Source organism: Rattus norvegicus, chromosome 2 (assembly GCF_021556685.1).
Source record: "Rattus norvegicus strain SHRSP/BbbUtx chromosome 2, alternate assembly SHRSP_T2T, whole genome shotgun sequence".
Classification (NCBI taxonomy): Eukaryota; Metazoa; Chordata; class Mammalia; order Rodentia; family Muridae; genus Rattus; species Rattus norvegicus.
In genome coordinates, this window is record NC_141535.1 from 189,460,354 (window position 1) to 189,484,334 (window position 23,981).

The window sequence follows — 23,981 nt, forward strand, 5'->3', positions numbered from 1 at the left end:
AAGAATGGGTACACTCAAGCTAACCTTTCCCATAAGAGGAAGGAGACCAGGACGGGGGTGACATTACATGATTGAGGAGGATGCTGAGGGATGACAGGAAGTTAAAAAGAGGAACAGGATGGTGAGCATGATCAAAATATATTTGCATGCATGCATGTATGCATGAAAGTCTCAAAACCTTTTTTTAAAATAAAGGGAAATTATAAATTAATATTTCTAATGAATGTAAGGTATTAAAGTCATCAGAAAAAAAATCTGAGCACACAAAAATCAGCAGAACTTTTACACACACACACACACACACACACACACACACACACTCACACTCACACAAATCTAGAATCCCATCTCATCTTAGTGTACTCTTAGGATTCTGTACTGCAGACTAAACCCTGCAGTCACCCTGTTTCATTTTTACTTACATCCCACACCCACCAACCAGGCTGCTCCATCACGTCGCCCTGGGCTATTTCAATGGCTTTCTGGCTACATTCTGTGCTTTCACTTTCTCATTTGTGAATCTTTTATTCATGGAAGGACCAGAACATCCTGGGATGTTCATCAGGTCATGCATCTTCTTTAATCCAAAGCTTCTGATATTCACCTGTTTAAAAAACTCAACGCTATCTACCACGCACTGAGAAGTCCCTTCCCTGCCAGTCTTTCATTGGCCTGTTCTCCTGTGTCTACAATGGTCTTACTGCTTCCTTGAAATGTCAGTCACACACAAGTCTCCAGAACTCTGTCCTTGCCAAGTTCCAAGCCTCTTTTGCATGTTCATTCTCCTTCCTTGTTTTTGTCTCCTTATCTGAGCTCCCCGCCCCGCCCCCGCCCCGGGCTCCTGTGTACTGTAAGAGCACACAGCCTTTCCACTCCCATACCTTCTTCATCATCATCTGATGTCATGTGCATTTGTCTCTCTTTGGCTACGATAAGGATGTTGTATGACAGCTAGGAGCCCATGGCTTTACTCACCAGCTTTCATTGAAGTTGCTAGTACCCAATGGGTACTCAGGAACATATTTATTTATTTTTTTTTTTTTTGGTTCTTTTTTTTTCGGAGCTGCGGACCGAACCCAGGGCCTTGTGCTTGCTAGGCAAGCGCTCTACCACTGAGCTAAATCCCCAACCCCAGGAACATATTTATTTATTATTACTTTTGTTTGTCTGTTTTGAGATTGATTTGAGGCTGGCCTGGTATGCATGCTCATCCTCCTGCCTCAGGCTGCTAACTACTAGAATTGTAGGTGTATACCACCATACTCAGATCAACAACTGTTTACTCGGTAACTCCTTTGCCCTTTTCTTGTCTCTCTTCTAGATCCCTATGTTATTTTCCATGTTGTTCCATTCATCTTGGGAGGGGCCTACAGAGGATGAAGATAATCTAGGACTCATTATTCCAGAACAATCTATTTGACTGTTATTTTACTGTAATCTCATTGAGTCGCTTTTGCCAGTCTCTACCTCTCAAACCTCTGTTTTGAACTTTGAAAGTTTAAGAACTAAACTTTCCATTTTCTTCTTTGAATCCTAGGCACCTTGTGGCAAAGCCAGGCTGTCACCGATAGCCTAGTGGCTGTATGCAGAACACAGTTGAATAGACACAACTGAGAAACGTTAAAATGCAAACATGGAAAGTGGCAGTTCTTACATTTGGCTTTTTCTGAACCTGAATGAATAAGAAAAGCTTCTAAGTATCGGAACCTGTAATAGACACAAATTCCAAAAGGCAATATGCCAATAAAATCTTAAATATATATGGTATTTAAACCAATATGGCACCGTGTAAAGCTTGGGCATGTGAACATGGGTACCAAACACTGATTAAGGCTATGAAGCTGTTTTGGGAGTGTGCCTTAGATCTCTTTATATCTTAATTGTGATTTTCTTAGTACCCAGATCTTTGATATTTGTTGAAGACTTCTGAAGCCTGTATTTAAATCAGGCCAGCACCCATGATGACATGAATCCCTGGTACCCCTCAGTTGCCCCTGTGTCAGCCCTGCATCATGCACTAACAAGAGCCATTCCTTGAGGCAGGGGTCCCGCTCTTTTACAGAAGTTCTGAGCTGGAATGAAGTAGAACGAGCCTTCAAGGTATTTACTTTTGAAAGCCTGAAGCTCTCAGAGGTGGATGAGGCAGGACGGCTCAAGCCCACCGAGGTGATCAGTGAGACAAATGTTGAAAATGTCAACATTCCTTGGGACAATCCTGCCAGGTTCGCTAAGCTGATAAGACAGCGGTACATCCACAGGATGAGCATACAGAAGGCCAAGCCAGTATTAGTAGGTATGCTGCATGAAAGGGATGGGGAGGGGCAGCCATCCTGGTACTGTGTCTAATGAATGCTCTTCATCTTGACTAGAAACCGAACACAAAGACAGAACACTATTCGTGAACCAGAATTTTGCCAAAGCTGAGCAAGATGCACAAGGAGATGAAAACTCCCCAAATTGTGATCATCCTGCTGCTAACAGTGTGATGGGGTCTACTTCCAACTCCACGAGACCCCGGTATTCTAGTGATAGACAGCTCACAGAGAAAGAGACCATTGGGTCCATGTGTCCCCAACCAGAGTCTGTGGGTAAGTGAAAATGGGCAAAGACTCCGCTATGCTCAGACACAAATAAAGAGACGAGCTCAAAAGGCATCACTTAAGTAATGTAAGTGCTTCTCAGCTGATGAAAAGGTTCAATATTTAAGTAACTGGAAAAGAAAACATACTGAGTCCTCCCTTTTCAATTCCATTTTTTAAGAAATCCTCTTAGTTCACTCTTCCCGTAGAAAACTCAATAATTAATTAGTCAATTAATTTAAGTTTTTAAATTAATTAAAATTAACTTAATTGATACAGGAAACATAATTACAACTTTCACCATCAGTACTTCATGATTGCTTAAAAAGTACAGCTAATGAAATGCCAAGTATAGACCAGAACTCCATACACGTGCCTTTCCTTTTGCTCAGGACATTACTCTTATCCTCAGGAACAACCCTGTAAAGAATGATGTTAAGAGGTACAAAAAGGCTCTGGATTAAATGTGTTTGCGCTGCCTTACAACACTGCTGTCAGAAGCCTGGCTGAGACACGGCTCCTTCATTCCCTGCACGTCATTCTCAGCAGGCCCTACTACCTTCAGAGGAGAGGTGGCCTGCTTCACACGCCTTGGTACCACACTCCTTTCCCTAAAACCTCTTGGCACTTTGTCCGTTTTCCCCACATTCTGTTCTGTATCCCAGAGATGTCATAACTGAGCTATACGTCCCTTACGCCATTATGCCTTGTACTTTCTGTAATCACTTAGATGCCCAGTAAGGCCTCCACAACCATAGCTTGTTGAAGGTCATAACTTTGTTGTTTATAAACTACTGACTTTCTATTGGGCTTTGCAACAAACTGCAGCAAATTTACAAGACTGAAATTACACTGAATATATATTCTCACAATACAGCGACACAGTAGATATTAGTTATAAGAATGATAAAGTATCACATGACTGAAATTAGGAAATACATGTACCTATCACACCTGGGTTAAGGCATAAGTAACAACAGAAATTAGGACCTATTTCAAACTGAGTAAAAGTGAAAACACTGAGTGTAAAAAATGTGTAGAATGCAGCTGAAGAAGATCATGTCCGGACGCTGACAGCTTTGAATTAATGAATTCCAAAAAGAACCTGAAAGTTAAAAAGTTAACCAGTTAAACTTCTACCTTGAGTTATTTAGCTATGTGTAAAGAACCACCAAGGTGGCTGGTCCATTATTGCAGAGGAGTTTTATTTTTGATTATGTATGAGAGAGAAGGGGAAGAGAGGGGGAGGGGAAGGGAGGGGGGAAGGATAGGAAGAGAGAGAGGGAGAGAGGGAGAGGGAGATTGAGAATTCAGAAGCATCAGGAAAAGTCCAGAGCAGAGAGAAAAAGGAACAGACTGGATCTGGCCAGTGGTAGAGAAGCAGAGCATGAAAACAACCATACAGGGTATAAGGAAGATGAAGAACTGGGAAGAAGGGAGCTGGTGAGCTGGAGAAGGCCTGGGAGTTTATGGTAAAGGGGGAGGTGAGAAGATGAAGGGACTTTGGATGTGTAACTGGTCCTTGTGAATGGGGACTGAAGGAGCGTGGGGATCACCATGGGCTTTGATATGAACTACAGGTATGTCAGTGGAGAGCCCTATGTCTCTTCTGCAAGAGGGGAATGGCTTCTTTTGGCACACAGACAGGAGGTAACTGTTTCACAAGTTCCTGAGGAATGCTGGCTTTATCTAACCATCGGAACTCCTTCTCCAAGTGTAGGTTCTTAGGGACACCTGACATTAAAACTGAAAAGAGTGCAGGAGATAAAGTCAGTGGTGGAGCCCTTGCCTGGTATCCCCAAGGCTCCAGGTTCAATCCCCATTGCCACGGTAACAGAAAGAGGAGGCAAATCATTTTATTCTACTAAATTTGAGAATGAAATGGGCAAATTTCTGAAATTTTGAAATTTACCAAAAATGATCAAAAGAAGAAACCTAAAGAGTCTTGTAAGTAAACTATTTGGTTGTTCCAAAAACCACCCTAAGTAGGGCGTAACCAGCCTGGAGGTGGTATGCCATTGGTAACTAATACCAAACCCTCAAAAACCCAGATCACTGTAATCCCAACAACAATTATTCCATAAAATAGAAGGTACAATATCCTCCCTTGGTAATTTAGGAAGATAAGCATAATCATAATAAATTTTACCAAGGTGGTCAGAAAAGAAACAAACTCAGTCATGAGCATAAATACAAAATTCTGCGGTAAAATATGAGAAAGTCTATCGAGAAGACACCAAACAATAATAGTATCTCCCAACAAAATTACATTTTGAGATCAGGAGGAAAATACATACACTGCAAAAATTAGATTTATTAATTATTAGTGATGAAAACAGATCGGTTTCTAGATCATAATTATAAAAAAATTTAAATTCCTATGGTAACCAATGGTAGCAAACAGGTAATAGTAGGAAAGCGCATCGATTTTATTAACATTTTTCTTAGGACAATAAACATTATATGCTACAGTGAAAAAATAGGATCCCTCTTCTTCTAAGATCAGGGAGGTAAATCCCAGAAGCCCAGCCAACTCATCAACAGAAAGTAAGGTAAAAGTGTGGCTTTAGGAGGAAAAGAACAACATATCACTATTTGTAACTATTTTATATGTGGAAACTCAAACAGTTCCCTGCACACTCAAATTACAACTGGAGAGCTTACCAGAATTTATTAAGAGTGTATGCAGGAAAGAGCCACTGGGACTTTTCTTTATGTTTGTTGTATGAAACAGTCATGCTGTGGGCTCTTTCCTGTGGGCGTGTGTGGCAGTTCATGATAGTCAAAGGCATGTTGAAGTAACCTGTAAGCTCCCCAAAACTATAGGAGTTAAGTGGGTATTGACTATGGTCATCTTGGCATCTTCCTTATCTGGATGAGAGGAGAAGAAAAGGTCAGAAGGGAGTAAAATTTTCAAAGGTGGCTCACTAGCTGTCAGAGAGTAAGTATTCAAGGGAGAGAAGACAGAGAAGTTGGTGCTGATTTAATATCGCTCTGCTGTATCCTAAGCACCATGCCTTGGCACGGATCTTCCGTCTGTTACTGCTTTATAGAAACCCTGAACCTATAAGCAAGACACTATCACCTCAGTTCTACAGAGAAGAAAGCCAAAGCAAATAGGTTTAAATGGCTAGTTCCACCACATACAGATAGGAAACAGGACAGCACCTCTACCTCACCTCAGAAATTCCTCATGATGCTACCTAATAGTTTGGCCATGTCCCGAATTTGTTTGTCTTGCTGATTCTTATCCTTTATCCTGGTTTTGCTGCCTTTTTCTTCCTTCCCAACAGTAGACTCCTTTTTATGTCCTAAGTATGCTTACCTGACAGCCTAGCTCACAACACACGCGCACGCACGCATGCACGACACGCGCGCGCGCACACACACACACACACACACACACACAAATATGCGCGCATGCACGCACCCACGCAAGCACCCACCCACGCACCCACGCAAACACTCACCCACGCACCCACGCAAGCACTCACCCACGCACCCACACAAGCGCCCACCCACCCACCACCCACGCACGCAGAATGGGAAGACAATTGCGTTTGTTTAGCTCTGTTTTGTTTTTCTGCAGGCAGCTCTCCAATAGAGCTTTCTTTCCTCAGGCAACTTTTGCCACCTTGTGGTCAAACCACTCACATGATGTGGTGGAGTCCATGGAGAGTGAATGAATGACTCTACCACTATCCATCCTCAGGCTGAAAGGCAGATGGATGTACATAGAACATAGATGTACATAGAGGAGGGATCCCTAGCCCTACAAGGTTCATAGAGAATTCAGACTTGCACTGAGGAGCCCTTAGGTCTGAGCAGAGCGGACAGCCGACCTCGTATCTCTGTGACTGTTCCCCTAAGAGGAGGATTATGTTGCTTGAGCTTCCATTTTCCTCCTAACTCTAGTTCATACTTCAAAAGCAACCACTCTAATTCCATTTCAATGAAGCAGAAATCATGTCAGTGTCTCCCCGCACAACCACTCTGGCATCACGTGCATTGACACGACTGTTTCTGGACATGAAGGGCTGAATTACTTGTGCTTCTCCTAACCAAACCCTGGGTTTCCATCTGAGACTGTTTTTGAACTTGACAGGGCCCACTGGATATTTATGAAAAACCTGAGAGTTGATAACCATGAGGCTGTAGGTTTAGATGTGCCCTTTATGCTTGTTGGGTGTTTTTTTAATAAAGTGAGCGCTTTGCAGAGGGATCTTGTTATCTCTAAAGTAAAACAGATTAGGAAAGCTGTTTTTCAAAGGGACGGGAAAGCATCCATTTCCAGATGTGTCAAAGACTACTGACTCACACTGTCAAAGGATTATGTGGTTGAAATCAGGAATCAGACAGAGAGAAATCAATGGCTTTTATTCCACTGTGAAATCAAGAGTTCAGCTTAGTATTAAAATGTTCTTTCCTTTGACAAAATCACTGGTGTATAAGTTTTGAACATACTTTCTAAACAGTTGGTTTTGTTCCTGGATCTTTAGACCCAGGAGGGAATATCAAGTCTCCCGGAAATCTGGCAGGCCATCGGGTAGAAGAATTTTTATTCTACAGATTTCGTATCAATTGTTACAAGGACACAGGGGACATCATGGTCTACTTAGAATCATACTTGGCCTGAGTTCTGTCTTCCGTGGATGTTTATGCAAATGCTGAACTAAATTGGCTTTAACATCTTCCGCTAAGTCAAGATGGAATATTCATTCTGTCACCTGCAGCAACCAAGGGACAAGAGGAAACTAGGACTTAAGATGCACATAAATGTGCTCCCGCGAGAGAAAAGAATTAGCGTGTCCTTCCTTGGTGGGCGTCAGTACTTACCACTCTAGAATCCCATGTGTGGGTCTCTTTGCAACAAAATGAAAATGCACATCTAATGCTCACATTCAGATCAGCCTGGCATATAGATTTGCTTTCACATTTCTGTTTTCTATATGATTCCGCTATCCCTTCTAGTTCTATATGTCACATACATTCACCGCATTCGATCAGAAGGAAAAAAACAGCACTGAATGCCCACCAGGTACCAGCCACATAGTGTGCATTAAGGGCACAGTCTTGCTCTCCGGCAATAGTGATTTGAAGCAGAGGGGCAAATAGGTTCCCACCCCATCAACGCTAAGATTTACAATGAAGCATAGCAAAAGACAGAGGTTCTCAGGAAGGTGGCCAGAGCGTGAAACAGGTGACTAGCTCACAGGAAAATGTGGCGGACAGAGGGAAAGCCAAATGTGGAGCTGCCCACACACAGCGAGCTGGCCAGTCAATCTGAAATGGGATAAACAAGGGCTGGCGACTGACTGGGAGGAACCTGTTGGCAGAGGGAGGCTGCAGTGTTTTGCACGCATCTTTGTGACATGAAATTTGCAATTATTCTCAAGCCGATACGGAGCCAGGTCGGCTCAGCCACTCAGCACCACCGAAGCATGCTCCCGCAAGACTTCCTCTCTCCAGTATACTCCATTTGCTTCTTCAGATGTGTGTGTGTGTGTGGGGGGGGGGGGTGTTATGACAGCAGTATTTCTTCAGCGTTCTCATTAATCCTGGTGTTCTTCACGAGGTGAAAAGCACTGGCATGGACCTGCTCCTTTCTCATCTATTCAGATGGCTGCTGCTTCCTAGACAAGGGTGCTCTTGCTCTTGTTCATGGGGTAGCTCATATGCTTCACTCCCAGCAGGGTACATTGGAATCCAAGTGTCCACTCATTTGTTCATTTAACTGATGCCCGGTAAACTCTGCCTGTCGATGTGCACAGGTTCGTTTAATAGTTCGTTAATGACGTGTGGTCAGAAGATCTCAACAGAATGGTAGGATGCTGTCACTCTAACAGGTGAATTCATTGATAGTTCTCCTGTTTACTCTTCTGTCATCTACCAGGCAAGGCTCACAGGGATCTGAAAAGACTTTGTGAAGATCACCAGGGGGAGGTGAATGAAAGCCGTGAATCGGTGGTCTAGCTTAGCCAGTAAATGTTTGCAGTTCATGAAGGCAAAGGTTCCACTACAAGAAGTGAACAATATGTAGCCTGGAGGAAGAATGGCTGCATGATTTAGTGCACCCCAGATTAGAAGCCAGGTTCTTTTCAAAGACTCCAGGATAAATTCTAGGTAGGCACTGACTTAGAATTATCGACACAAACACCTTTTTGGAGGCACGCAACCTGCCTCTCAGGAATTACCTTTTCAGCACAGAAACATAGATCATACGGCCAACCATAGAAACACAGCGCCGGCCAGAGGCAAGAACAAAGCCCAAACACAACTGCATGTTGCTGTCTTTGATTTACAGAGCAGATCATGGACACTGAGATCAAAGGTGGAGCAGCCACAAAGGATGATTCTCTTGAAAAGGTAAGGAATTATTTTCCTTAAAGTGTAGATGACGAGTAAGATGATCTGAGAAAACCCTGACCAGAGAGAGCGAGCGCGAGCGCTGAGAGCTAGCGAGATTGTAAAAGAAAACATTGATGCAGGGGAGGGGGCTATTTAGACACCCATTCCCAGTCCATCTGGAGTGAAAGGGGTTAAATGTGCTAGCCTCCCTAACTGAAGTAAAACTTCCCAGCTCCCTGCCCTCTCTAGACAGTGTGGCTTGGCAACCTCACAAACACCTGCTGGCCATACAGCCCATGTAGAACTAGCACTGTCTTGAAGTGAGTTCAGAAAACCTGCCTATAATTGCTAACAGGACTCCGAAGAGTATAACCTAACAATAAAAATATTTAGGTTATGTTGCACATTTGAAAAAAAAAAAAGAGTCAAAGGCGTACTTCTTTCTGGCAGGGGCCCTCCTAAAATGTTGCCATATGGCTTTATACATATGCAGATTCCCACAATTAAATGGGGCGCATGGGGGTGAGTCCACAGAGTCTAATGGGGCTCCATTTGGACTCACACAAATTAGAGCTGAAAGTGTGTTCCCATGACTTTTTTCTTTCTTTCATCCTTCCTTCCTTCCTTCCTTCCTTCCTTTCTTCCTTTCTTTCTTTCATTTTTTTTTCTAAGAAACCCAAGAAGATGGTGGTGGAGGCCGACATAGAGGACATTAAAAAAACACAACAGCGCAGTTTAATGGACTGGAGCTTTACTGAACATTTTCAGCCGAAAGTCCTGCTTCAGGTATTTATGGGCTGTGATTCTCCAGGAGAGGCACAGGGCTAGTTCTGGAGAGGTGAGCTGTAACTTGGAACAGTTCACTTCTGGGTCACTCTCTCAGATCTCGCTCAACTCAGTGCTCACATTGACTTCAGCTACAAAATGAGTTTGTTCCCACACTGAGCCATGCATTCCCAGGAAATCCCCCAAATGGCTGGAAAACTTCGGCCTCCATAAAGACTGCTGGATGTCTTCACTAGGAAACAACACCATGCCCTCTCCCCTCCCCCAAATCCTCTTCTATTTAGACCTCCCAGCGCTTCCTGGTGCTTTCTGTTTTAATGGACTGGTCAATGGTAGCTGTGGCAGTTGGCTGTCACTGCGCTAGTGCTGTGTGCTAGGCCAAGGCCGGTACATACAGTAAGTAAGTGCATTCCTAGGAATAAGCCTACGACATAGAAATTGTTAAGTTGTAAATACCTTGGCCAAAAGTCTGTTGCTAAGTGAGAAACAGGAAGAAAACAAGCAAGAAAGGAAATGTGCCCCATCCAAACATGCTTTTAACTGCCCTAAGAAGAAGCAGTAAGAAATCCAGAAATGAACACATGCTCGTTTTAGAGTTTGCAAATCTTGTACTAGGGATGATTTATCTTTCTAATTTGAATCTCATTTTGATCAGATTTTATATCCCCATATTGTTAAAGCCAGAAGAACCTACAGGGCCATGTTATGGGGGAAAAAATTAACAACTTCTGAACCTCATCAATGATAAAGAAAAATGGTTCTCTGTATAAAAAAGAGAAATTCAACAAGAAAGAAGACAGAGTCATATGACACTCCACATGTAGCTACAGGGACCAAACACACTAGGTTTCAAAGACTTAGCATGAAATGACATAACTTCTTCATAATTTTATATGCACTATATGTTGAAATAATAACATTTCATAAATTGAAGGAAACAAATGTAGATTTTACCTGTCTCACTTTTTCAAATGTAACAACTGTAAAATTTAGAATTAATATATGGCCCACACTTGTGACTCATGTTTGTGATTTAGACATTTATACAATTTCTGTTTTCTCCCTAGTGTGCCTCTCCCTCAGTAGGAGCAAGGGTCCTCTGATCTTTATCCTCTTAGCTCACCTTCTATGGGTTGCCACCTGCCTTTCTGCGGCAGCAGGGGACAGTCGCCTTGTAAAACAAGACTGACAAGGGTACCCTGAGTTCTAAGGACCCTTGTTTTAATTTACCACCACCATCACCTTGTGTTGGCCTGCCTAATTATCACACTGCTTTGGTTTTCACTCTGGTCCATTCTCTATAATTCAAATATTTCACTCACTTGATCAGCACTCAGAATGACCTGTAGCACACCTTAATCCAATTGCAGAGGAAAGTTTTGTCCCTTCCATTCATTTGTGTGTTCCCAGAACAGTGCCTGACACTTAACTCTCTTTCTGCTGATCATTTCTCACTGCGGTGGTAGGTGTTGCTTTGTGGTCCTAATGATCAACCCAGGGCCCTTGCTTCTGTCAGGCAAATACATCTCACTGAGTTACAGCACCATCACTGCTCACTCTTCATGAACTACATGAGACCAGAAAAAAACACGTAAAGGGCAAACACCAGTTAGTAAAAAGGGAAGATAATGCAAACACTTCAAATGCTGAGAGCCAGTCAGTCACGGCTCTGGAAATCTTACCTTTCCTAACAGTCAAAGATGGCGGAGCTTCTGCTGTCTAAAAGGAGGGGTACATGTTCACTGGAAACAAACATTTGTTTCCTAGGTTTGTGTCTCAGAGGAGTTTGCCTCTCAAAAATGGTAGGTAAGAAATGGGTTGTAGGGCAATTGTATTTTAATTTCCTCAGAAAACAGATGTTTAAGAGGCTCATACAGGGGCCCAGACTGGGAAATAAATTTATTATTTTTGATCTATTACTAGTATAGAAATAAAGGCAGCACTGAAACAACTCTTTCCTTGAAGAAACTAATTCCTTGAGATTATCCGCATGGCAGAGTACACAAAGCTGGGTAAGGTAAATTAAATTGAAAACACAAACCAAACCCTGATGCTGTCCATTTCCTTTTCCTGTGGATACGCTACGTCTTGTTGACTGACACTGAGAAGGAAACAGGACAAGCAGCTATGCCTTGGTGTCCTCTGCTGGTGGCTGCTGCTACAGTGCAGGCTGTGGGTGTTTTATTTCGTAACAAGCCAGAGGCAGAAGGCACATAGCGATGCATCTATCAGAAAGTCCACTCAAGTCATTTCACTATAACCATGCAGTATATATGGAGGGCACAGTGTGTGTGTGAGAGAGAGAAATCAGAGCCGGAAGACAGCTGGCTTGAACTCCAGCACCAGAACCTACAAACCCTCTTCTTGGCAGCTCCCTTATTATGCTGGCAAACGAGACCTGACATTTTGAAACAGGGGAAAAAATGTTATCTATTACTTTTGTCTACATAGGCTGCCATAACAAAATACTTCAGGCTAGGCAGCTTAAATAGTAGAAGAGTGTCAGAGCTTAAGAAATAAGCTTAACAAAATCCAGGGCCTGGTCTGGCTGGGTTCTGATGGAATTTGCTTCCTGCCTTGCACATGATCCTGTTCTGCCGAGTCATCCATGGCAGAGAAAGGGAGAAGAGAGAGAGCTCTCCAATGCCCCAGATGATGAGAACACAAATCCTAGGGTGGGATCCCCACCCTCATAACTTCCCCCCAAAGCCTCAAATATTATTAACTAGGGGGTTGGGTATCAGTTATGAACTTGGAGCAGGTCATGCTCATCCTAGTATATGATGTCCATTTTATCTGCAATATTTAATAATGCTAAAACTGAATCGACGCATATGGAGGCAAAGAAAACTTAAAGAACTAGCTGATTGTTATCTACTAACACTCGTGGAGAGTACTTAGCAAGTGTCTCCACCCCTGAGGCCGACTCTACTTAAGTTCTCATTTTCTAGTAGTTAGAAAAGAATCCACTGGAAAATCAAAGTTGACCAATGATGTGGCAATGAGAGGGGAAAAGCAGGGTCAGGAATGCTGCTCTAGTAAGCGCCTCTTCCCCTGGGGGTAGAACAACGGAGCGATAAAATTATTCTATCTTCAGGTTCTTCAGGAGGCTCATCAGCAGTACCGATGTGTTGACTCGTACTACCACACGCAGGACAATTCCTTACTTCTCGTCTTTCATAACCCAATGAATCTACACCGTCTGCATTGTGAATATTGGAATATTGCTCTTCATTCCAACGTTGGATTCAGGTGACTCGCCACTTAGGTGTTGGTCCCTCAGTCTGGTCTTTTTGGCTCAACTCAGTGAAAGCATTTATAATGTGTCATAGATTCAGCTGGGTTCCCTAAATTAGTATGTACTGTGTGCTGTGGTTGTACACTGTGCCTATGTATTGACATTGTAGCATAAGGAGTGAGTGTCACTCTTGCCTGTAACGACTCTCATAGAGATGCTACTAAAGTAGTTTCTGTTCATTTAAACTATAGTAAGATTGAGTCTGTGACACTGATGAGGCAGCTACTAAATTCTTGGCTCACTGACATTTGTTAACTCTAGTGAATCTGAAAAATATTCCAGGGTAGGGCAACTGAAGACTATCAAAATAAGTAGTCAAGTTCCCAGGAGGTCTAGGAGCCACTGAGTCTTTTTAATTCTCCGTGGTTATTTTTGGGTTTTTTTTTTTTTTGGTTCTGCCTTTCATTTATTTGTTCCCTTAGAGCACAGCTCTCTCATTACTAATAGCTTCTGCCTCTTGTTATTTCAATACTGTGTAATGCATACTTGATATCTACTGTATATATGGCTATAGTATAACCATCAGGAATACGAAAGGGCAAATGCAGTGAACCTGAGAAATAACTCAGGGAGCAGAGGGCCATAAATACAGTCATGTGAAGGCTATAAGATGATTTACTTAAGGTGTATAGTAGGTGTATTTGAACTATTAGTCTGTAATGCTCTTTGGGTCTTTTTTTCTAATATAATATTTTATTGATTATTTGGGAATTTCTCAACATGCAACCCAATCACACCTCCCCCCCAAAAAAAGAAAGAAGAAAGGGAAAAATAAGCAAGTCTAATTTATGTTATCCATATACCTACTGGAACATGGTCAAGCTTCTAGTGGTTGGCCCCCTAAAGTAAACTGAGTCCTTCTCCACCCACAGCCCTGGTCAGAAGCCATCTATTGGCTACATTCAGCATCCTTATCACAATAGTTAGAGTCCTCTTTGGTGGCTTCCTTTTTTAGGCTGTTATTTTGGGTGGGATAGGGGTTCTTCTCTCTCAACTGTGCATCTGAGATCACCCATACCATTGCAAAAGTAGCTTCCCTACCCTTTTCAGTCAACAAGATCCTGGGCTTGTTCATAGTTTCTGGCAACAACATGGATATGAACACCTACATCAGTACCACACGCCAAGGACCTCTGCTTGCTCTCTGGTGGCCACAGCAGCCACTCAGAAGGTCAAGGCTGTAGTACACCATGGTCCCAAACACAGCCTCTGCAGCAGTCCAGACCACAGGCATCCACATAACCCTCCAGCTTCATCACAGCCTGGGGCAGCAGTGCAAACCACTGATACCAGCATGGCCTCCACAAGAAGTATGAACCATGGAGGTCTTTTGAGGAGGTCCAATCCAGGAAATGAACCATTCTTCATCTTAGACATCCTGTCATTGCTCACTAGGAGGGTGACCCTGAGGCTGTGCAGCTCATTCAGGGACTGAGTCTGCTTAAGCTCCGCACTGCTGCACACCACCCTGCTGACCCTACTGTGCAACGTGTTCCTGCCTTCTCTCATACCTGCCACAGCCATCACATTTGTAGCTCCGTCCATGTTCACCATTCTGTTCCCGTCTTTCCCACATCTTCCTCACATACTCGTTCATCATGGTGGCATTGAAATCTGCATTATGTCACACGTGTGTGTGTGTGTGTGTGTGTGTGTGTGTGTGTGTGTGACAGCTTTACACGTAAATGCTCTTTGCAGTGAGAGGTCTGGTTCAAGACCTCTGGCTTCTGCCATACTATCAATACTGGACCACTGCTGAGACTCTCTTCTGATATCTTACTGTTTCTCAGAGTCAGGCATGGAGAGCCTGAAGCTCTTGTTCTGCAGGACTGGTTCCATCATGCACTCCAGCAACATACATGGAGTGGATGTTGTCGTGGATTGACTCAAAGCCCTGGATCTGGGCCTGGATAGAAGCTGAGTCCGTCAGCCCAGGCCTTCCACCACCAGCGGAGTCTTCCCTCACTCCCCATTCTTTGTTTCTCAGCGACAATATTTATGTTTCATTTTCTTCCTGATACCACTTGACTACTGAACGCCCAGTGTAACTCTTGGAGAGTATTCTCATATTGCTGTGAGAGCTAGAGGAAATATTTTAAGGATTCAATGCTTAAGGATTTTTTTAAATATCCCTTATCAGTTAAAAATGTATCTTTCTGCAATGTACATATTCATATTTTTTTTAAACAGTGAACCTGCTGAATTTTACCAGTAGCTCTTTTGGTGTTGAAAAAGACGCTCATTCCTCAAGAGAACTCTGCATTATATCTCTTTTCTTTGCCATTCTACTTCTTAGGTTATCCATACCTTTGAAGTGAGCAACTTAGTTGTTTTCTCTCTAAATGTTCTTATTTGCCTTTGATATGCAAGTTATAGAATTCTCAGAAGCTAACTGGGAGGTGTATTTTCCCTGTTGATTTCCACATTTTGTTTTTTGAAAGAGTTTGTGGATGACAACTTGATAATAAAAACAACTATACCTAGAAAGATGTTTAAGCACCCATAACTTTTCTATTTTACTTTTATGAATTTTAAATTGGATTTTAAAAGCCAGTGCAGAGTAGGATTACCCTTGTGATCCCAGTCCTTGAGAGGCTGAGTCAGGAAGAATGCTTTGAGCTCCTAGGAAGCCTGATCTACCTACTAGCAATACTTTGATTCAAAATGTTAAGAGAGAAATGCATTAATAATAACTATACTTAAAAAAACTCATTAATGGTCAAATTCTATAAAAATACATAGTGATATCAGTAACATAATGAGGACAAATGGAAAAGGAAATAGTTTTATATGTGATTAAAGTAAAGTTTTTCAGCTTAAAATACATTGTTGCACATGAAAGAAGTTTTGAATGAACTTGATATTAACCAGAAAGTAAAATCTATAATAAACACAAAGAGTACAAAGCAACAGTTACAGTTCTACTAAGCAGAACAGTTCAAAACCCATTACAACACAAATGGGTAAGGAATTCCTGAGAAGAAAAAAAAGATGCCTAAAATAACAATTGTGACAATCTATATGCTTTTATTTCCATGATGTGGTTTCATTCTTACTGTTTAATTCTACAAATATGTTTCTGTTTTAGTATTAATCCTTTCTTTTGGTATATGGAATTTTCTTAGCTCCTCCTTAGTATATGCCTTTTACAACGTAATACTATTTATATTATTTTAGAAACTGTGTGTCATACTAAATATAAAGGGATCAGATTATCCAATCAAGAGACATGGGGTGGATGGATAGGTGATAAAAGAAGATCACTGTAAGTTGCTATAGAAAAGTTCACTGTACACTTAAGGGAATATAGAGATTTAGTGTGAAGGAATAGAAACTTGTGCTCCATGAAAATGGTAACTGCAGAAATAAGAAATGTTTTCACCTTCATTAGACAAATAGATGTTAAATAAAAATATTTAAGAGAGGAACAACTTTATCACTCTTTTAATCTAATTCTGGAAGTACTAGCTACAGCAAAGAGGCAAAAGAAACAGAAGGCACCCAGATTAAACAGGAAAAATAATGAAGTATTTTGTTTACAGATGAATAGAAAACCTTAAAGACCACGCATACACACACACACACACACACACACACACACACACACACACACACCTGCTATTAGAGATACTAAAGAATTTAGAACATTGTAGGAAACATATGAAGTTAGTTGTGTTTTGATACACTGGCAAAGAGCATCTAGGAAAGAGTATAAGAAATCAAACCCTTTTTCATAGCACTAGTAAGAATAAAATATAAATAAGGGATGAAATATCTATACACTGAAAAATAAAACCCAGAAGAGTGAAAAGGTATTCTGTGGTCCTGGGTTGGAAGATTGTTAAACTGTTCATGCTACCCAAATTGATTTACACATTTATTTTAGTTCTACCAAAATGATAATATTGGGTCTGAAGAGAAAATACAGTGATAAAGAGAACTTGTTGCCCTTGTAGAAAACTCCCAGTTCCCAGGACCTGTACTGTGGCTCAGAACCATCAATCACTCCAGTTCCAGAGGATTCAACTTCCTCTTCTGACCTCTGTGGACCCCTGTATGCCTGTGGTGAATATACATACACTTAGGAACATACACACACAATTAAACAAATATATAAATATGATGTCATTTTGTATAAATACATAAACCAATCTTAAAATTTGTATAGGATGAATACAGGGATTGCCTGTATTTTCAGTACCTTTAAGGCAAATCCTTTATTCAGGCTTTCCTAATTCTTCATTAGATATGAGTGGTTTACACATTTCCTTATGACTAATATATAACTGATTTAAGAAGAGTCTGTTCATGATAAATATCCACTTCTAAAAGGGATATAAGAATGTCGGTCTTTAATGAATTTGCGTTCTCTCTCTCTCTCTCTCTCTCTCTCTCTCTCTCTCTCTCTCCCTCCCTCCCTCCCTCCCTCCCTCCCTTCCTCCCTCCCTTCTCTCTCTCTCTCTCTCTCTCTCTCTCTCTCTCTCTCTCTCTCTCTCTCTCTCTCTCTGTTTACAAGCAGAATGTATGTCTCCAAATTCATCTTTTATTCTGTGTGCTTAAATGCATCTTTCTCAGTTGATTGTAACTTTTAACAATACAATAAAAGACCCATATCATCTATCAATACACTAGTGGGAAATTAGCTTAAGTTAAAGAGGGAACACTTTCCCCTATAGTAAGAACACTTTCTTTGGTGGCACCTCAGGCACTGGACAGCAAGACAAAGCCCACCCAAAACAAAGGCTTCGAAGTTCTCCTGAGCATCCACCACCCTCACATTTTTCTGTGTGATTTTGCATTTCCTTCAAATAATAGCTTGGATTTTTATCCAAAAGTCTGACTCTTAAGGGATTTAAATATGAATTAATAACAATTTTTAGGGATATTAAAAAATCTATGTGCTTTTATTCCCACTGATGTGGTTTTGTTCTTACTGTTTAATTCTACAAATATGTTTCTGTTTTAGTAATAATCCTTTCTTTTTGTAGATGGAATTTTCTTAGTTCCTCCTTAGTATGTGCCTTTTATGATATAATTCTATTTATATTCTTTTAGAAACTGTACATACTCATTTAATTCAGGCTTAATTATTGTATATGACATCTGGAGTTACTAAGTACCAATGCCATTTCATTAAAATGCTAAACATGCAAATGTAGTGCCTTCATACATAACAGGCATTCTATTGCTGTGGTGAAACACCATGACCTGATAAAATGCTTATAAAAGGCAGCCTTTAATGGAGGCCTTGCTTACAAAAAGTCCTCATACACTCATACAGTCCCAACACTGTTATTTATAAGTTCAACGTCTCTTCTGAGATTCAAGACTCTCTTACCTATAGTCCCCTGAAAATCAAAAGCAAAAGATCATACCGTGGCACAATATAGACATTACCATTTCGAAAGAGAGCATAGTGAGGCACTCCTGGACAAAGACAACAGGGCAAACTCCAATTCCATCTCTATATCTGATGGAAAGGTATCCATATCCAATCTAAAGATGCCAGCTTTTGCTGACTGAAACACACCTCTCTCTCTCTCTCTCTCTCTCTCTCTCTCTCTCTCTCTCTCTCTCTCTCTCTCTCTCTCTCTCTCTCCCTCTCTCTCTCTCTCCCTCTCTCTGTCTTCTGTCCTCTCTCTGTGTCTGTCTGTCGTCTGTCTTCTGTGTCTGTCTGTCTGTCTCTGTTCTCCCCCCCCCCCCCGGCTGGTTCCACACCTTGTCAGATACCCCGTGGCTATGACACTTCCAACATCTTACTCAGAGCAACCCAAGCTCCATCCTCACAGCCTCACACAACCCCTGCCTGGCCTCAGTGGTTTTCCTTACACTTAGCCAAAGCTGCTAAGTTCTTGTGCTTTCTTGGGCTAGAACCTAGTCTGCTTCTTGAATTACATTCACACAAGCTTGTGGTTGTTGTCTAGGCTTAGGAAATTCCTCAGACATTTTTCTTTCTCAGGTCCCAGTACTAGCTGAGTGGGATCTTGCCCTGAGGTTACTACTCCCTTTATTCTAAATAGCATCAGGCTTTTCTTTAAATGTTTCTTCTTCTTGAGCACCACAAGACTGCATTTCCTGGTGCTCCTTTTCTTGAACTGTACATTCTGTAGTTCTCTTTGCCCTACTTTCTGTTTCATTGTCTCTCAGCATAAGGGTGATCACAATTGCCACACGTGATACAGTCAACTTGAGGCTGCCTTGAAATCTTGGCCAAAAAACTCTTCAACTTAGCCTCAGGCAGATTTTTAGAACAAAGACAAATAGTCACATTCTTTACAAAAATATCACAGAATGACCTCTAGGTCAGCTGCTGATATTCTTCCCCTCTAAACCCTCTCCAGTTGAGCCACCATAGTCCACATCAGCCGTGTTACTAGTAGGATGACCCATTAAGCCGACTTAAAGCAGTCAACTGATTTCCAAGTTCAAAGTTCCAGATCTTCTATGTTCCTCCAACAAATAGCAGGGTCAAACCTGTCATAGCAATCAATCCCTGCTATTAAATTCTGTCTTAGTGAAATTTCCATCATTGTGAAAAAACACCACGAACATGGAATTTATAAAAGGAAACATTTAATTGGAGGCTTGCTTACCACTTTAGAGGGTTAGTCCATGATCGTGATGGTATAAACAGCCATGCGTGGCTCTGGAGCAGAAGCTGAGAGATTTACTTCTTTTTTTTTTTTTTTTTTTTTTTTTGGTTCTTTTTTTCGGAGCTGGGGACCGAACCCAGGGCCTTGCGCTTCCTAGGTAAGCGCTCTACCACTGAGCTAAATCCCCAGCCCTGAGATTTACTTCTTGATCCACAATCAGCAAGCAAATAGACTGGGCCTGGCACGGGCTTTTGAAACCTCAATGCCCACCCCAGGTGACACACCTCCTCCAACAGAGTCACACTTCCTAATCCTTCTAATTCTCAAACAGTTCTACTCCCTGGTGTCTACGCATTCAAATATGTGAGCCTATGGGGACCATTCTTACTCAACACACCCAGAATGCCACTTTGAAATTAGCTAGAAATGTTATTTCCACCTGTAAAGTGACAGTTTCTAATAAAAAAATAATCGCAGCTCTTTGCATTTATACTTTAAACCATATGCTAAATTGTCATGACTCTTGTATCTACATCCAATGCTGGCATCTTTACTTTTAAAAATATAATTGGAATACATTTGGAAGAAATTAATTCACCAAATATCTGTGCGTTTATTACCTCAAGCATGGTGTGCTTGTTCTCACTTGAACACTAAGTTGACATTACTTGAGCCTGGATGCCCTTGTTTGGGGACACTGTGAGAATCCTAGTTTGTTTCTTTGTTTTTTTGTTTAATTATGAGTGTGCTTGTTCATCTGCATGTACATGTGGGAGTGGTGTACAGGTATACATACATCTGTATGGCTGTGCATGTGGAAGCCAGGTGTCAACCAAAGGTGCCATTACTTGGGCTCCACTCCTCTGTTACCATCCATTTGTTTTTGTTGTTGTTGTTGTTGTTGTTGTTATTTGATGCTGAGCCTTTCACTGGCCCAAGTCTCACTGATTTTCATAGGATGTGGGAAAGCAACTGATCACTTTTCCCTGCTCCTCTGGGATTACAAGTACATCTCTCTGAACTGGGATTCTATGTGGCTCAGCCACCACTCCAGGCTTTTGTGCAGGAGTTCAGGCCCTCATACTTGCCCAGCATACATTTTACCAATTGAGCCATCTCCCCAGCAGTCAGGAATCTCACTTCTCCATTTGAAATATTCCTTGAAAGGCACTAAGAATAAGAAATAAATTATCTAACTTACAAATTAAAAGATCCAGTCTATTTGCTAATTTGAGAATCAGTCTTAGATGTCTGAGGGGACACACACACACACACACACACACACACACACACACACATGCACACACACACACACCCTGTGAGACTAGTTAGAGGTTGTTGCGGTTATCCTAAGAAAAAATGAGAGTGAGTTAGAATGTGGCCATGACAAAAGAGAGAGGAGTGGATTCTGAAGTTACTGTGAATAGAATCATTCTAAGTAAATTTAATTTACTAACAGATTAGAAGAGGAATATAAAAAAGTAACAATCCTTAATGATGTTTACTTATTTAACTAGCAGCGTCATCAGCTAAAATACCAGCTTCGATGTGGCAATCTTGGTAGAACATGAGGCATTTTCTTGACAACTCATAGAGTTGGAGTTATCTGGTACCTTCTAAAGGAAGGTATCAAATACTATAATTCATAATCTACAAGTGTCATCAAATCTGATGATTTGATTCCCAGGACCCATGTGAGAAAAGAAGTGAATAGATTTCTACCAGTTGTCTCTTACCTCCACATGTGTGCCATAGCATAAACACACACCCTTTTACATACACATACATACATACACGGGGGCAGGGGAGGAGGAGGAAACAATAATTCAAATTACAATGCATCTTGAATATACCATTTGTCGAGCTTTACTTTTTTCAAGTCTTAAAGCTCACTCACTTCATTTTTAAAAACTAGTATTTCTCAAGTCTGAATGTGTCTATTTGTTTCCTTTCAGAAGGGAACTCTTTAGATGTCCATGTAGGCTTATTCATATTTCACTTAAAAAAATCTCACTGAGCAGTACAAACAGTCAGAACAGATTTGCAAGCAAGCAACAATGGATTATTCTGAGTAACACGAGGGTTTTCTCTAATGAAGTAACTGGAGTAGCTGGTGACCAATGGAAAGGATTTCTTTTTTATTATTATTATTATTAACTTGAGTATTTCTTATATACATTTCGAGTGTTATTCCCTTTCCCGGTTTCCGGGCAAACATCCCCCTCCCCCCTCCCCTTCCTTATGGGTGTTCCCCTCCCAACCCTCCCCCCATTGTCGCCCTCCCCCCAGCAGTCTAGTTCACTGGGGGTTCAGTCTTAGCAGGACCCAGGGCTTCCCCTTCCACTGGTGATCTTACTAGGATATTCATTGCTACCTATGAGGTCAGAGTCCAGGGTCAGTCCATGTATAGTCTTTGGGTAGTGGCTTAGTCCCTGGAAGCTCTGGTTGCTTGGCATTGTTGTACATATGGGGTCTCGAGCCCCTTCTAATGTGCTGTAAACTTACACTGAAACAATACTGAATGTACCATGTCACATCCCAATAATCGGTGGTGACAGTAACTGTTTCTTCAACTCAATTGCCACTGGCTCTCCTGATGTTAATCCAGAGAGGGATGAGCAGTTCCAGATGAAGGTTCCCAGAACCCATGTCAGGAAGCACCCGGCCAGCTGTAACTCCAGTTTCAGAAGGATCTGATGTTCTCTTCTGCACCCTGAGCATGCAGGCCCATATGTACACATAAGTTAAAAAGCAAACCTTTCCAAAAGTTCTTTAGTCCTTCCCTTGAATGGAAAGACCTCACGGTTAAGCTTCACTTCTTTAACTATGAAGAGAAGTGGGCATTTTTCCGACACTCAGCCAGATCTGTACCTAACCTGTTTGCTCCCTGGACAGCTCAGAATCAGTGCGTTTTTGAAGAGTTTGTTCACACTGCATGCACCCTGTGTTCTCACGGATGTTAGTAAGGACTCTCACCTCCTATCCTTTTATTTTTGTCTCATTTAGGAATTACTTAGAACTTGTTGCAAAATCTATTGAAGAATGGGTCATACAGGAAGAAGCAAAGTACCAGGAAGCCAAAATGGCTGAGGAGCTCAACAGAGCCAAGAATGAGTTGGACTTGAAAGCTACTACTGCCAAAACTTCTGCTAGCAAAATTGGTGGCCCCAAAAAATCTAAAAGTAAGTAGCTAGTGCATTTGTTCATAGAGCGATAGGCATTCTCCTATTTTAATTTCAAACCCAAATAGTCCAAGATTAAAAGGTTGCCCCAAATGCCTGTGAGTCTTCGCTTTCTTTAGTAAATGGAACAGTTGCATTCCAAATGGGATGACATTGTACCTGAGTCAGACACAGGAATGTTTGTCCCTGTCCCATCTCCTATGAGCTCTGAAAAATTTAATCTGTTATACAGATTAAATATGATGTGTTGGGAAAACACCAATGTCCTTGCTGATAGAATCCATGGGTTCCATCAAATAAATTTATTGGCAGTATGGGAGGCAAAGTCAGAATTAGTGAGTCTCAAGAGGATAATTGTAGATTCCAACAGCAAGACTAAATCAAGACTCTTCTTCAAGCAGCAAATTAGCATCTAAAGACCTCCTAGAAGTAGGAATCTAGGGGAAAGTGGGAAGAGTTTGCCAGAGGCCAATGGTGTGGACTTGACCAAATTTTTGATAAATATACATCTTCAATTTTGTTCATTTCTGGGTCTTGGCTAATTTCTAGAAGTTTGGGCACATTAGGGAAGAGAAAAGAGTGGAACAAAGAGCAAAGTCATTTTTAAGGAAGACAAAAAAGAAGTGAAATATAGAGTTCATCTAGAAAGTATAGACATTTCACAGTCCATAGAAAAGCATCTCATTCTTCTAACACTGTTATTTATGATAGCTAAAGGTCAAAGTAACATCTCATAGTGAGATCGAGCTATGAAACTTCTAAAAACTCTGCAGCCTCTTTTTGTTACTAGAGTAGTTTGTATATGGCCTGACTCTAAAGCAAAACATAAGCCATTCTAATAAAGAATCCTTTCGTATCCAGAGAAATGGTTATGTCACTCAGTAGCTGAGCTTCCTCCTATGGGAGCCCAACAAGACTTCACTAAATGCTTAGAGTAATGAGAGGAACAACATGAAAAATGAAAGACAGGCTGACTGCATACTTAGCCTACTGACAGGGGAAATGCTGACCACCTTTTGGATATAATGCTACTGAGCAAACCAAAACCTCAATATCTAAGGTATAAACTGGATATTTCTGTGTGGAATGTACCTGGCAGGTATTGAACCACGTCTATTCCTGTCAGGAAAGATGTCAGAATGTTTGAAAGATAGAAAGTCAGCAATGGCAAGAGAGGAGTCTCAGTATGGGAAGG

The 23,981-nt window shown here is 41.4% G+C and overlaps 1 protein-coding gene across 5 annotated transcripts in view; it reads left to right on the forward strand.

Annotated features, from left to right (window-relative positions):
* Nucleotides 1-23,981, forward strand: part of Spag17 (sperm associated antigen 17) — a 244,918-nt gene that overhangs the window by 116,900 nt on the left and 104,037 nt on the right. For all 5 annotated transcript variants that reach the window (XR_015669308.1, XR_015669316.1, XR_015669314.1 and 2 more), the window contains 6 exon segments: nucleotides 2,063-2,293; nucleotides 2,370-2,588; nucleotides 8,884-8,945; nucleotides 9,600-9,713; nucleotides 12,811-12,965; nucleotides 22,611-22,786. Coding sequence is in view for 2 of the 5 variants with exons in the window: in XM_087634617.1 (XP_087490743.1) it covers nucleotides 2,063-2,293; nucleotides 2,370-2,588; nucleotides 8,884-8,945; nucleotides 9,600-9,713; nucleotides 12,811-12,965; nucleotides 22,611-22,786 (957 nt within the window). In the remaining 3 variants the exon portion in view is untranslated.